At 40.7% G+C, this 15,352-nt stretch overlaps 2 protein-coding genes across 2 annotated transcripts; both read left to right on the forward strand.

The window, feature by feature from the left end:
* Positions 1 to 327: 327 nt before the first annotated feature.
* On the forward strand, positions 328 to 7,168 carry PCOAH_00008120 (Uncharacterized protein; the record flags this gene model as incomplete). The annotated part of the gene is made up of 18 exons (XM_020057622.1): positions 328 to 353; positions 484 to 719; positions 955 to 1,204; positions 1,340 to 1,419; positions 1,542 to 1,609; positions 1,759 to 1,983; positions 2,156 to 2,232; positions 2,346 to 2,465; positions 2,618 to 2,752; positions 2,871 to 2,933; positions 3,058 to 3,192; positions 3,290 to 4,638; positions 4,786 to 5,600; positions 5,702 to 5,794; positions 5,955 to 6,190; positions 6,310 to 6,739; positions 6,835 to 6,879; positions 7,106 to 7,168. 18 exons carry the CDS (start codon positions 328 to 330, stop codon positions 7,166 to 7,168), a joined length of 4,446 nt encoding a protein of 1,481 aa, XP_019913306.1.
* A 2,306-nt stretch (positions 7,169 to 9,474) lies between these two features.
* Positions 9,475 to 15,204, forward strand: PCOAH_00008130 (SICA antigen; the record flags this gene model as incomplete). The annotated part of the gene is made up of 6 exons (XM_020057623.1): positions 9,475 to 10,285; positions 10,434 to 11,251; positions 11,470 to 12,210; positions 12,374 to 13,322; positions 13,442 to 13,944; positions 14,869 to 15,204. The coding sequence occupies 6 exons, from the start codon at positions 9,475 to 9,477 to the stop codon at positions 15,202 to 15,204; spliced, it is 4,158 nt and encodes a 1,385-aa protein (XP_019913203.1).
* Between the last annotated feature and the right edge of the window lie 148 nt (positions 15,205 to 15,352).

Raw genomic sequence — 15,352 nt, forward strand, 5'->3', positions numbered from 1 at the left:
TTTCAGCACAGGCAAAGTGAAGAATAACACCGCGGGAAGGAGCTCGGAGAGAAGCCCAGCAGCTGGAAATCCAAAGGACCGCCGTGTCCGACCAGGGAGGAAAAATAAAAAATACCGCCAGAAAAGTTTATCTGGAAGGGTGGAAAAAAAAAAAAAAATAAAATAAAAGTAGTCCACAAGCGCAGCTGCGAATCTGTAGTAGTAGCAGCAGTAGTCGTAGTAATATCATAACCCTTCTGCAAGCACGCACATCCTCCTGATCACCGTGCATCTAACACTGTTCCGCTTCCCTTTTGCGCTACCACCCGAAAAAGTTGATCCTACATGATGGATACCCCAAAGGAAGAGGAGGAGTACACAATACCGCGATACGCACGAAAAAAGAAAAAAAAAAAAAATAGAGCAAACTTGTGCACACCTATTAGCCACAGGATGTAGTGACAACAGTGGACAGCTTCTCCATCGATCCACTCTACCCCACAGGGAATACTTAAAGCTGATAAAATGCTCGAACAATGTGGAGTTCAAGACAAACGAGGAGATAGACGCGCTGGAAATTTGTATGGAGAAATCCATCAATTTGAAAATAATCCAGTACTTTGTTAACATAAAGGAGTTGTACTTGATAAAAAATAACATCTCTGATGTGACACCCTTGCTGGAGTGCACAAATCTGAGGGTCTTATTTCTGCAAATCAATAAGATCAGGAGCGTCCTAGGTAAAGAAGGGAGACGACATGACAAAGAAGGTGCCCCTTTTGTCCCGATTGCACTTTTTGCTTGTATCTAACGCGGTTACTCCATAAGCGGGTGAACTGAGAGAAAATTATGTTTGATCATCCGTTGGGCGCGCAGACGAAGCGGCAAATGGGGAGATGCACCTTTCCCTGTTCCGCTTCGTATTTGCCGTTCCCCCTTCACAGTTCCTCTTTCACCGCCCCGTTTTCACCGCAGGGCTCGGGAAGCTGAAGAAACTGGAGAAACTGAACCTCTTCAGCAATGAACTGACGGAGAGTGGCATCGACCTGGGAGAAAACAAACAGTTGTACTACATCGACCTGAGCGACAACGCACTGGAAAGTATCGACTTCTTCTGGTGTACCACTTCTTTTGTGCACATCAATTTAGCCAACAATCGGATTCGAACCCTGGATCCGCTGCGGAATAATGCAAAATTGGAGCACCTAAATGTCAGCGGGAACAGGTTTGCCTCTCCTGCCTTGATCAGAGGGGCGGCTTCCACTGGCCCCCCCCAGTTCCGCAATTACACCGATCCGTTCGCTACCCATTCGCTGAGAACTCTCCGCTAATTTGCCAACCACCACCACCACCTTGGAAGGCTCGAACGTTTTGAAGACGTCCAGGCGCTCCGCTTACTGCCGAACATTAAGGAGCTGTACCTCAGTTCGATCTACTACAGTAATGGTGCACGCGGATACACAGATCGTAATATGGTGATTGTGTGATAACAGCATCTGCCCTGTACAATACAGGACTCACAATCCACGTTGCACTCCACTCTACGTTCCGCCCCCCTACAGGAAGCAGCACTCTAGTGGAGAGCCTACTCTACAAGCACTACTTCTGCACTAATTTTCCAAATTTACTGGTAGGGAAGAAATGGCGCCGGGGCCCTGCACGTGGTTGTACTTCCGTTGTGATGGGGTATACGGACATGGACATTGCATTCGATAAGATTGCTCTTCGGTGTGCTCCTACTGCCAAACTTCACCACCTCCCCACCTGCCTTGCTACCAGATATTAGACCACCAAGTGGTGAGCAGCCAGGACAGGAAGCTAACCGCGCGGGACATGGAGACACTCAGAAGCATCTCCGACTTCAAAATAAATTTTATCGAAGAAAAATACATAAAGGAAAAACACCACCTCCTGTTCATAAACAACAAAAATTTATTTTACTTGAATGAAGTTCTATGGCCAATTCATCTTTATCTCAACCTGGAGGGATCTCCAATGGATGCTGTAATTGACTACTATTAATTTTAGACGTACATTGTTGTGGGTCTTTTTTATGTCCCTATTTTATATGTGCACAATTTGGACAAAACTGCCTGAACGGTTCACGCAAAATTTTATGTTTCAAATGGGCACCTGTGAATAACTTCTCCCTTTTTTTTTTTTTTTTCCTGAAAAGAATACCGAGGGGGAACACGAGCGAATGGAAGAGATAAAACGGGAGGTATCCTTTCTACTGAGCGCGTACACCTCCAGGTGGGACCGTCAAGAAGGTGAAGTGTATCATGTGTGGGAGCAACATCGCGCTTTGGAACTCCCCCAAATGGGAACCCTCCTAATGAGAGCTTCCTCCTTCCCCCCCGCGGCAGATTTAACTACATCCTGAGGAGACTGAAGGAGGAGCGGGACCTGCAAATAAGATATGTCTCCACGTCGATGAATTCCTATTTCAATATTTTCTTCCAAGTCGTGACGAAGCAGCAAGCAGAGTGAGCATTCGGGAAGAGCAACTTGTCTGGCCTCTGTGCAGAGATCAAACTGTGCATCTCTTCAGTTGTTGGTTCGACTGTGCGGGAGGGGAAAGCATGATTCGTGTGGATACGGGATAAAAAGACATCGTATTGGAGTCTCCCCTGTGCAGGTACACCCAAGTCGAGGATTTACTGAAGCGAAACTTCAGCGCAGAGTCGCTAAAGCGCTACTTTGTGGAGGACATAAAAATTGAAAGCATCATAAAGGTGAAGAAGCTCAACCATGGTTGCCTGGACGTGTTAATGTAAGTTCACGTGACGTGAACTACTGGGAACTGACAAGTGCCTCTCAGATGGTGCACACTTCCGACTCCTCTCTTCCCCCCCATTCGTTCTTTTCTTTTTTTTTTTCCCCTTCCGCAGTGAGGACCACCTGAACAGCGTGGTTTATGAAAAAAATTTGCTCTTCCTGCATCCGTACAATTAGTAATAATATAAAGGGGGGACAGGATAGAGGGAAGCATATATGAGTAGAACACGGAACGCGCCATTAGTGCTCCCCTATGCACCCCTTTCCCCACTGCACACACCGCTAACCACCCAACCTCAGCTGCAAAATTAACGACCACTTCGATTTTGACGAGAAAGAACTTGTGGTGGAAGACCCGGAGAGGAGGAAGTTCTTCGAGAAAAACTTCGTCTGCTCGTGCCTCAGCTTGAGCCACGTGTTGAAGACGGCCATAAGGTAAGTTTGTGTGGGGGGGTGCGCCTTGGTCGTTTTGCTGCAAACCGGTTGCCCCGTGTAGACGCTGTACATGACCGCACTCCGCCCCAACTCGCAGGATGTTCTTGGCAGAGGATCAGGACGACCTGGTGCACCCGATTTACCTTAGAAGCAAGGGGGAAGCAACTCCGGCAAGCATGCCAACCGTGGATGTTTCTCCCACCGCGTGCGCCCAGACAACGGAGGTGAACCTGAAGAAGAAAATTGTGCGAAGCAGAAAGTTTGACTTCCCCCCAGTTCGCATATACGTCGTGGAGAGTTACTTCTTCCCGAACGAGCACAAAGAAGTGACGGCCTACAGCTCGTCCGGAGGTCGGAAAGACAATGAAAAAAACGAGCAGTCTAAATTTAAAATATACTACACTCAGCCAAAACACACCAACTTGAAATATATAGTCAACGTCAGTCTAGTTAGTAGCGGCGGAGCGCTGAATAGCAGCGCAGTGGTGAGCAAGGGAAATTCCCTCATAGGAGTAGGTGCGGAAAAAAAAGGGAAAGAAAAAGAAAAAAACTTCGACATGGACTTTCTCAATTGTGTAAAAATACAAGATACTGTGGATACTCCAAATGGATCACATGCAAAAAAGAAACTTAAAAAAGATTTTTACGAATTCCTTTTAACTTTCAAATTGATTAACTTTTTTTATATCACGAAATATTTTATCAAGTTGAGTAAAATAATTTGTGAGATCAAGAAGTGTGTGTCGATCCTTTTGGCTAGATGTAACTTGAAGTACCTTCTTCCCTTGGGTGTCAAACATTTCCAGGACAAGTTGGAAGTGACTTCACCTGAGCATATTCATATATTGGAGAAGAAGAGGTTGGACCTTGTTCGCCTCTTTAGGGAGTCATCTGCAGGTGGGGCTTCCCCCACTGAGGACACTACCTCCGCAGCAGCTACACAGGACGGGGGTGACAGTAAAGCGCACGCCGAAATGGAAGCCCTACACCTTAGCAGCTTCCACGTGCACAAATTGAACTTGCGAATCATACGGGACATTTTTAAAAATTTGAAAAAGTTATGTCTAGTTAATAACAACATCAGCGACTTAAGTTTGCTTTTCCATTGTGGGGAAGACGACATTGATTCTTTACTGCACCTCGACCTTTCCTTTAACTGTATCACCACCCTTGCCCCGATATGCAGCAAATTCAAAAAGTTAATGCACTTTGATGTATCTTTTAACTGTATTTGTGATTATGTCGAAATTGTAATGTTCAGTCGGAACCATAAGGAGGTGGAGTCGCTATCGCTTGTTGGCAACTCCCTTTATGTGAAGCCCTCACACCAGACGTGTGTCCACCGGATTTTCCCTCGCATCGTATGGCTCAACGGGGTGCGCATCACTTCCAGTGGGGAGTTCGATTTGGAAGAGCACTCTTCAGTTGGGAGTCCATGGGGCGACGGTAAGATATCCAGGGGAGGTGGCGAATTCGCGCAGCGTGTCAGTGGGATGTGTTGGTGGACTTTCACGGTTTACCACACTGGGAGTTCCTCCGCCGAAAGGACGATCCTCTGATTCTGCCATCCCCTTCCCTTTGTCCCGTCTGCAGGCCCTAGCAGCGACAGACACGCCATCATTTCCAAGGAACCCAAGTGCAGCGACTACCTGAATAAAGTGGAACTATTGAACATGTCAGACCTGTACACCCCTCTTCCCATCTCCGACTTCTCCGTTTTGCCAAACTTAAAAGAGTTAAATTTGGCCAACAACGGAATGGACAGTGTGGAGAACCTGAAACTACCTACGAGCTTACATAAGCTCAACTTGAGAAACAACAGATTAAGAAACATCAACTTTTTAAAAAGCCACTTAAACATTGAAATTCTCATTTTGGATAAAAACCATCTTGTAAATATCGACATGGTGAACTGTCTGAAAAGGTTAAAGGTACTAAGATGTGCACACAACAAATTGGAGACCATCCCATTAATGCAGAATGCACATCTGGTTGAACTAAACATACACGACAACTTCATAGAAGACATTACCCACTTGGTTTTGATGAAAAAAAAAAAGTCTCTAAGGTCCATCAACATTTACAAGAACAAAATAAACTTCCCCAATTTAGAACTCTACCTCATCCACACATTCAGAAATTTGATCATCTTAAATGACACCTATATAGAGAGAGGAGATCATGTAGATTCATTTTTTAAAAAAATATACACCCTTAATGTTTTTCATGATCTGTACAACTTATTTCCTCCCTACACATCATTGAGAAATCTCGAAATTAAAAACCTGAAGATTCGAAGCATCATGTTTCGCATCAGCAATGAGAACTTTGCCAACTTAGAGCGCCTGGACTTGTCTAACAACTTCCTCAGCAGCATCGCCAACGTGGGCCCGCTTGACGGCCTCAAGGTGGGAAAAGCATCTTTGCTGCTTCTGCCAACCTGCGCCGCTTAGGCAATTTCCCACGCCATTTTTCTTCATAGTTTTCCTTCATATGTTCCCCCCTGCAGGTCCTCCTCCTAAACAACAACAAACATATCAGCGATGAGTCTTTCACGGGACCGGACGAAAGGAACGTATTGAACTCTTTTATGTCACTGGAGGTAGGGGTTGTGCATCAATGCTCAGATAGAGTAGTGCGCAGGCAAAGTAGTAGGCATATGGGGTGCTGTCCACATGGAGGTACTCCCACCCTGCTAGCTACACTCGTAACGACGGGGTGTCCCTTCTTTTCTTCACCCTCTCCCCCCCAACTCAATGCAGGAACTGGACATTAGCTCCTGCATGCTGTGCAGAACGGACTTCCTCAGCAAGTGCACCAATTTGAAAAACTTGAGGAGCCTCAACTTGGAAGGAAATAACATCCACTCAGTGAAGAGCCTGTCCCACTTGGGGAATCTCCTCGACTTAAATTTGTCCAACAACAAAGTGTCGAAGATGTGCCCTGATTCATTTCCCCCCCATGTGCAGCGGCTGAATCTGTCCAACAACTTGATCAGGTTAGGCGACCATGGGGCGATTGGGCGATGGGCTCATCCGCAGAGAGAGGACCAACCTCCGATGCCAGACCGCACTACACGCCCGTTGCACAGCGCCCTGTCGCCTCATCACTTTGCAGGAATCTGGCTCCACTGCGCACGCTGCAAAACGTGGAATTACTGGACCTCCGCGTTAACCGAATCGACAATGTAGACGAGTTCATCTCATTAAGGGATATAGACACGTTGAGGATTCTCTACCTAAATGGGAACAGAAAGATAAAGGAACACTTCCCAAGCATCAGGAACATGCTCAAGCAAGTAGGCACCTTCGATGACAAGATTGTGAGAGAGCATGACAAGGTGATGGAGCATATATCAGAAAAGAAGGAATGCGCCAAGGGAGATCGAGGCACAAATGCAAAGCAGCCAAGGGTGCAGGATCATAAGGGTGCTATGAAAGACGCCATTAAGGAAGTAACTGAGTATACCAGTCGGAGTATCACGAGGGATGTCATTAGGAGTTTCAATAGGGAGACGCCTAGAAAAGCGGTGGCCATCCGCGCACAGGTGAGTTGACCCCTCAAAGTGAAAAATTTCTGTCCCCTATGTTGGCGTTCCATTGTATGTTTCTACCACGCACCTTTCCTTGATGTTTCGTGCAGACCAAGCTGCATTGCCCTCCAAGGAAGAAGGATGCCTTTGATGAGGTAATTACAAGCAAAGGGAAGGAGAAACAGTGAACTAGTCCCAGTTTGACACCTCTGGTGCATATGTGTCCCACTTGATGGGCAGATGTGAAGAAGCATCCGTTAACACCTCTCTTCTATGGGCATAATTGTACTATTTCGCTGTGATAAGTCCAGTTTGGTCCATCGGTAGAGGCAATGGAAATATTTTTTTATTTTTTTTATTTCTATTTTTTTTTCTCTTTAGCAAATTAAGAAGGAGAGCTTTACCATTATAGGTAAACGTGTGAGCAGAAGCGGTGATTACTAAGGGAAGACATCCTCCCCTTCCTGTAATTCACTCACCACCACCATCATTTGGTGGAAATTGGAAAAACCCACTATGTTTTGGATTGTCTTTGACATCTGTCACGCGAAAAGGCATGCACAGAATGGCACATCGAATGTGGACTACCTTTTTTTTTTTTTTATTTAAGAACGTCCTTCAATCATATGCTAATTAATTAAGCTTCCCTATGATTATTTTTCCTGCACACAGAGTGGTGCTTTTTTTCTTTAAAAATGCAAAGAACGCATAGGAAAGGAGGTTATTCCTTTTCTTTTTAATTTGTTTTAATAAAGTGCAAATAAATCGCAGAAGGAACAAACAAAGAAGAGGCGGGTAATTCCCCCCTCTTTTTTTTTCAGACGAAAGACGAAAAAATAAAAAAAAAAAATTGGAGAGAAGAACGAAAAAAGGTAGGCTTTTCTTTACTCTTCTCTTCTTGTCTTTATCATCTTCCCCTTCCTTTTAAGAGAATGAACTTTATGGAGGAAGGAATGAAAAGATTGCTCCTATTTCATTCTCTTTGAGGGAAAGAATGTGTATGGGAGAGTTCTCTTCTTTTTTCTTAGAAGAATGCAGTTTATATAAAAAGAAAAGAATGAAAAAGCGGAATTCCCCTCTCTTGTTCCTCTTTTTCTTTTAAAAAAGAATGTAATGCATATAAGGAAAGGAAGGGGAAGGGACGAGGGAAAATTACTCTCTCCTTTCCTTTTTTACTTTAGAAGAAGTAAAAGGGAAGGAAGTTAAGAAAAAAAAGAAAAAAAAGCTTAAGGAAAAGAAAAAAAGGGAATTGAGGAAAAAAAAAGAAGGAAGGAAAGTGGGTATTTCCCTCCTTTCCTTGTTTTTAGAACAATGCAAAAAAAAAAAAGGGTACATATGTAAAAGGTATATGAAAAGGAAGAAAGTTTGTTTTCCTCTCTTTTTTTTTAATCCAATGAATGGTGAACTTTTATAAGAAGGAAAGAAAAGGAGAATGTACAATGTTGGGGTAGATTCGTCTTTTTTTTTTATTAAAAAATGTAAAAAGTTCATAGGAATGAAGGTTCCTTTTTTTTTTTTTTACTTTTTTAGAAAATTTTAAGAAGTGCATATAGATAGAATGTATAAGAAAAAAGAGGGAGGGAAGGAACGGGAAGGGAATATTTCTTCCCTCACTTCTTCTCCCTCTCTTATTTTTAATAGTAATGCAGTGTATGTAAGGAAAGGGTGGGGTAGGTTCCTTCTTCTCTTCTTCTCTTGTTTCGATGAATGTAAGGAATGAATAAAAGGAAAGGATGCTTTTTTTTTTTTCTTTTTAGAGAAAAGTAGAAAAAAGAAAAAGGAAAAGAAAAGAAAGAAAGGTGGATAATTCCTCTCCTCTCTTTTTTTTAAAAGAGAACGAGGAAATAAAAAAAAATGTGGGAAAAGAAGGAAGGTAGGAAATTCCTCCCTTTCTTCTTCTCTCTTCTTTCTTTTTCTTTTTTTCAGAAGTAAGAATGTAGTGTATGTAAGGAAAAGTGGAGAATAAGGAAGGTTGCATGCGCAGAATTTTTCTGTTTTTGTTTTTTTTTTTTTAGGAAGGAGAAAGGAAGGAAGGTGCGTATATTTCTCTCTCCTTTCTTTTTTTAAGTAGAATACAGTGTATGTAAAGAAGGGGAAGAAAAGGTTGCTTTTCTTTAGGAACAAATAGGTTAAAGAACAAAAGAGGAAAATCGAAAAAAAAGAAAAATGTTTAAGAGAAATATAAAATTAAGCAAAGAAAAGAAAAAACAAAAAGGTTTAAACAAAAATGAAAAAAGGTTTTTAAAGGAAAGAAAAAAAAAAAACGCATGGTTAAAAGCAAGGGTGGCAAGTATATTATGCACATAGTATACATATATGGATGAAAAAGGATGGTTATAATGGGATTCCTTTTTTTTCCACTTTTTATTTTTGCTTCCTTGAAAAGTCCTAAGGAAATTACAAAAATAAAAAGGAAAGAAGGGAAAATATGAATATGTGATGGAAGGAAAATATAAAACAATTGTAAAGAATGAAGTATCTATGTTGTCATAATATAAGGAGTATAAAATGGGAGCCTCCATGTGAAAGATTCTGCATATATATAAGGAAAATATAGAAAGAAGTGTGAAAAATGGCTCCATTGAAGAAAGGAGACGTAAGGAGTGTGGATGACATAATCAAAGGCTGGGGTGTAAGTGTGTCATAGGGTTTATATGTGTGAAGTAGATGTAAAATGTGCTTTGTATTGGGAATTAAAATACAAGTAGAAGTGGAAAAATAAGAAATGAAAGTGCATTAAGTATAAATAAATGTATGAATATTCATTCAATTCACAGAGTGCAAAGAAGGAGGAAATCATAGAACTATTCAAAGTATTCTCAAAGAAAGAAATAGAACATGAAAGAAAGGACGAATATGAAGTATTATATCCATTGTGCGAGTCGTGGGATGATAAGGACGGAATGTACAGTGGATGCATGGATAAAGATTTATGTGAAGCTCTTGCAAGGAATACAATGATTGCAACATGGCGTAATATAGATGCGGGCAGTTGGAAAAGAGATTGGAGGGAAATGATGCCAGATGCAAAATGCGATATTCTGCACTTATGGTTATATTATTATGAAAAAAGAGTATGTTCAATAGTTTTGGAGAATTATTATATAAGTACAGCAGTAGGAAGTTGGATTAATGAGTTTAAACAGGACGGAGATAGAGAGTGTAAATGGAGGAGTGCCAGGCAAGCATTAAATGCACAAAGTATGGAAGAAATTAATGCAATATTCCAATGGATTGACGCACAAGGAATTCTGGAAGACATGAAAAAAATAAGTGAAAGGAATGATTGTGGAACGAGCAGGGAAGAATGCAATAGAAAGAATAAGGAAAAAATTAAAGAACTCATGGAGAGCCAAGGCGTACAAAATAATAATGAAGTAGAAATTGAAAAGAAAGCAGGAGAAATACAGAAGGATGTTAAGGAGTTTAAGGAAGAAATAGAGCAGGTTGAACAAGAATTAAAAGCATCCAGTGCTGACACACTAGTACCACCGAAGCCTCCATCCTCTACCTTCCATACGGAAGAGTGCACGGTGAAAGAAATTCTCGAAGAAGAAAAAGGTATGCTGTATCCTATGAGCTGTTCCATTTTATGTAGAATAAGTATGAGTAGTGCATGATAATATGTTGTGTTAGAAATATATGAGGTAGAATATATGGTAAGCATGAACATAAGTGTTTTGCATTAATTTTGTATTAAATTGTTTAGAGCAATGGGAAGAAACCATCACCCAATTTAACAATATTGTAGTGAATAATGATGCTCAGTATAATTTTCATGAAATGCAGAATTCATCCGCGTGGTGTGAGGAAGAGGATATTGGGGATGGAATAAATATGGGAGAATATAAGGAATTCTGTCAGACACTCGTAAAGAACCTGTTGCTTATAAGGAAAAATAAGTACAAATGTGAGAATGAAGCTAAAGTTAATGGAAAGAAGAAAGCATGCGTAAGGATGTGTGACCTCCTGAATATATGGTTACTAGGAATTGATGAAGATTGTGTGCCAGTGAAAGCTGTTAAACATATTTTTAAAACAGTGGAAGAAATGGAAAAACAATTTGGGCAAGAAGAAAAAGCGACCGAGTGCACGTATAGGTCAATTAAGGACATGTATAGATGTGAGGTGGACATGTTACCTAAAATTCAAGAATGGATGAAAGAGGGTACACAGAAGGGGAAGTTTGGTCATATGGCTAAGACTGGTTGGTGTGGGAATAAGGAAAAGAAGTATAGTGTTCGTGTGGGTAAAAGCGGAAACAATTATAAGAGGAGCGAAATTTTGAGCACAAATGGAGAACAATATTTTGAGAATGCGAAAGAAATAAAAGAAAAGAAGAAAGATGAATTAGAGAAAATACAAGAAATAATAGAAGAACAGAATAAACCCCTTCCTCCTCCACCACCACCAATTCAATCATCCTCAAGTAATGACTGTAAGGATAAGAAGGACCTATGTACCCGCGTAAAATGCGTAACAAAGAAATGGTTCACAAACAGTAGGAATGGATTAGATCCAACCTGGGTAAGTGAACACACAATATATATATTGTCCTCATTGCAAAAAGAGGAAAGTGTTGTTCATTCGAATTAAGTGAAGACAATATTGTCTTCATTAGAAAATAAAAAAAGGGAGGGAACACAATATATATTGTCTTCATTAGAATAAGGGGACAGTTTTGTGAATATTGCATTTTTGTACAAAACGAATACCGGGGAAAGAAAATAGACGCACACATATAGGATTCACATAATTATAGATGGTGGACATATAATAATTATGAGGGGGGAGATGGACATAATTACATAGCATACATTTGTTTCTTTTCCTTCTCTTTTTCCTCTTTCTATGAACAGGATAACATGAAGAATGACATTAACAATGAGGCCACAAACATGTTTACTAAAATATCTCAGGTTAGTAATAATATTCCAAGTTACTGTACTAATTCAGACGAAAATAGTAGAAGAGTCACTGCCTCAGAGAAAAAAACATGTAAATACATTACTTCAGGATTAGAGCACATATATAAACTTCAAGAGGATGATGTAGGCGGAGCACATAAGAAAGACAACAGGGAGTTGAAGCAAGCTATGTTATGCTTAGTTTTAAACGCTTATGCAAATAAATTGATACAGGAGGTTAAATTACCCTGTAAGATCGGGGAAGATACAATAAAACAATCATTTGAGAAAGGGAATGAGCAACTTACGAAATCGTGTAAGGGGGGGCAGGGTAATTGTATTAAGTGTGAGTGGATTAAAGACCTTATGAATTGTACAGTGGGTGAAGCAGAAGTGAAGAAAGAGTTGAATCAAATGCTTCAAAAGAACGATGCCCCAATACAACAAACTCTAAATACTCTAAATAATATAAATAAGAACTTATGTGATCGTGCCCAATGTGTAACAACACAAAGGACCAGGGACAAAAGGAAAGAGCGCGATGCGAAGAGAAAAGGGGGCACAGGCAAGATTTGGGAGGTTTGTAAGAATTCGTATTGAACATTACTATCTAGTTTTACAGAATTACAATGGGCGAACATATATATATATTTTTTTTCGCAGGAAGGAGCAGAAAAGTCTTCACATACATACTATTTATATTTACATGTTCCTTCCCTCCTTTTTTCCACTGTATGTGCAGGATAACATTTGGAATGATGGGGACATGGGGAAAGTATTGACTGAACTGTCTAATGCTATAGCCAGTGGAAGCACAAAGAATGATGATTCATGCAATAACATTGCAGTGACTAATGGAACAAAGAAGGAAGCGAACAAAGCAGCATGTAATTATATTGTTAAGGGTTTAAAGCATATAGACAGCCTGCAGGGGAATATTATTAATAATAATAATCTTGAGCACAAGGAAAATGACAAAATATTTGAACAAACTATGTTCTGCATGATGTTAAATGTATATGGAGAACTTCTCCAGGAAAAGTGCTTTACCGCAGGGGATACCGTGAAGGATGCCGTACAAAAGACCTTTACTGCCAATGGAAATCTCCATGAGTCTGGTGCATGCACGCAGGGTCCATGTAATCAATGTCATTGGGACACTTGTGCGGATATTAGAATTGGTGGGAGAGAAATACGGAATGGGTTAAAGACAATGCTCAAGCAGAATGACCAAATACAAACAACTCTGTCTACTATAACTACTTTATGTAAACAGAGTAAGGAGGACCCCGAAGTGAGTAATACAGTAGCCGACACTTCTGAGGACAATACTTCTGGGGACAGTACTACTGAAAGTACTGTTGGGACTCCTAGAAGTGAGTCTGGTACAGAGATTACTAAACCAGTGCCAAAGAAGGAGAATGTTAAGAAAGGTAAGGTGGCAGGGGAAGATGAACTCCTTACACTCCTTGATCAGGATGATAGTTATGTACCTCCCCCACCTCCGGGGAGTAAACCTAGTAACGAAGTAGACCCCCTTGGACTTATTACAGGGGGCAGTGGAAGAACAAACCTCGTGTCTACTGCAGTTACTCCTGAATTCACTCCAATATACCATGCAGATACAGATCACAATTCCAAATCTTCAGGTTCAGGTTCCGCAAGTCCAACTGTACCAGAAAGTACAACAGGTAAGGTTCATAGTAGTAATATGAACAATTGCATAGGAGGGTGCACACAGTATCTTCGGTGTTATTACTTCTGATTATACTAAAACGTACATTCCGCTTTTTTTCTATGTACCCTTCAGGTTCAGGAGCAGATATTGCCACACAAGATGATAAGGGCCAAGGTACTGCTATGGTCCCCGGTAGTCAAGGTAGTAGTCACACCAGTGGTGGTGGTGTCCCAGGTCAAGGGGATAGTCCCCCTGTTCAGGGTCCAGCTGCCCCTGCTGGTGATCAGAAGGGTGTTACTCAAATCGATGGAAGTGAAAGTACGAAGCAAACTGATAAAAGTAAGGAGACAGGTAAACCCAGTAATGTGGATACTGCTAAGGGTATTGGTCCCCCTACAGCACCAGCTGGCCCTGAGGATCCACCATCACGAACAACAGCAATAACTGCACAAGGAGAAGTTGGACAAAAGGGAGGTTCAAAAGTTCCAGAATTAAAAACGAATAAGGCTAAGAACACCCCTTCCACCCTTCCACTCAGTAATAAGATTGACAACCTTCCTGATCTCCTTACCCCATACCTTCCTACCATTCCTGTGTTCCTTGGTATGTCTGCTATTACCTATTTATTCTGGAAGGTAAGAAAAGGAAAGACAAAACAAAATAAAAGAAGAAATAAAGAAAGAATAAAATGAATAAAAAAAAAAAAAAAAAAAAAGAATGAATGAATCAGTGGGGAATGTGTAGGATTTCGCATTTTAGGGTGTGCGGGATTCCGCGCTTAGAAGTAGTCCAGGGTATGGGATATGAAGTTCAGGGTTTACGTTCGGGGTATAGAAATAGTGGTTCGCGGTACGGGAACTAAGGTTTAGGGTATAAGAACTGAAGTTTCAGGGTATGAAGAATTAGGGGTTAGGATATGGAGAATATGGAATTACGGGTGTAAGAACAACAATGTGGCGTGGTGTTCATGTGTTTTAGGGAGGATTATACATCTAAGATGTGCATACAAAGAAAAAGAAAAAAGAGAAAGAAAAAAAGAAAAAAAAAAAAAAAGGAAGAATAAAAAGAAGGTTCTTTTTTTTAAGGAAAAAAAAAAAAAAAAGAAAGAAAGAAAAAGAGAAAAAGAGAAAAAAGGAAATAGTGAATGATTGCATAGTGGATGTTGGATTTCGCATTTTAGGGTGTATGTAGGATTCCGCATTGAGGCGTGTGTGTAGGATTTCGCATTTTAGGGATGGTGTAGGATTTCGCACTTAAGGTGTGTGTTGGATTTAGTATTTTATGGTGTTTGTAGAATTTCGCATTTAGGATGTGTGCGTAGGATTTCGCATTTTAGGGATGGTGTATGTGTAGGATTTCACACTTATGGATGTTTGTAGGATTTCGCATTTTAGTGTGTGTAGTAGTAATTAGTGTTGCGTGAACAAACATTTCACACCCCAATTAAAGAAACATTTTTTTCCCTTTTTTTTTTTTTTTTTTTGTAGTATTTTTTTCTCCGTAAAAGAAGAAAACGTTACGGAAGAACTTATGAAGTATCTGGTCCTCCAACCTTACAGGAACAAATTATGGACCATGGTATGGACCATCCTGGTCCACATGAATATACCTTAGTAAAAAAACAAAGACACCCAAGATCTGTTCCAACGGGAAGAACGAAGAGCCCAAAAAAACAGAGCGTTGGTCGTCGCACTATTATTGATATTCATTTAGAAGTCTTAGACGAATGTCGAAAGGGGGACACCAAACTGGTTCAGGAGGACTTCCTTGCCATTCTTGTTCAAGAATTTATGGGAAGTGAATTTATAAAAGAAGACTTTGTTCCAAAGGAACAGGTTTCTATGGTTGATGTTCCTAAGGAACAGATTCAATGTTCGGGTTCAGGGTTTAGGTAGGAAAACTTTGTTCCCAAGGAGGAATTTTCTAGGGAACAGGTTCCGAGTTCTGATTCGGGTTTTAGGGAGGAAGACTTTGTTCCTAATGGATAGGTTCAAAGTTCAGATTCCGGATTTAGGATTGATGTTCCTCTCATAGATGTTCCTA

The sequence above is a fragment of the Plasmodium coatneyi genome, chromosome 4, assembly GCF_001680005.1.
Source record: "Plasmodium coatneyi strain Hackeri chromosome 4, complete sequence".
Classification (NCBI taxonomy): domain Eukaryota; phylum Apicomplexa; class Aconoidasida; order Haemosporida; family Plasmodiidae; genus Plasmodium; species Plasmodium coatneyi.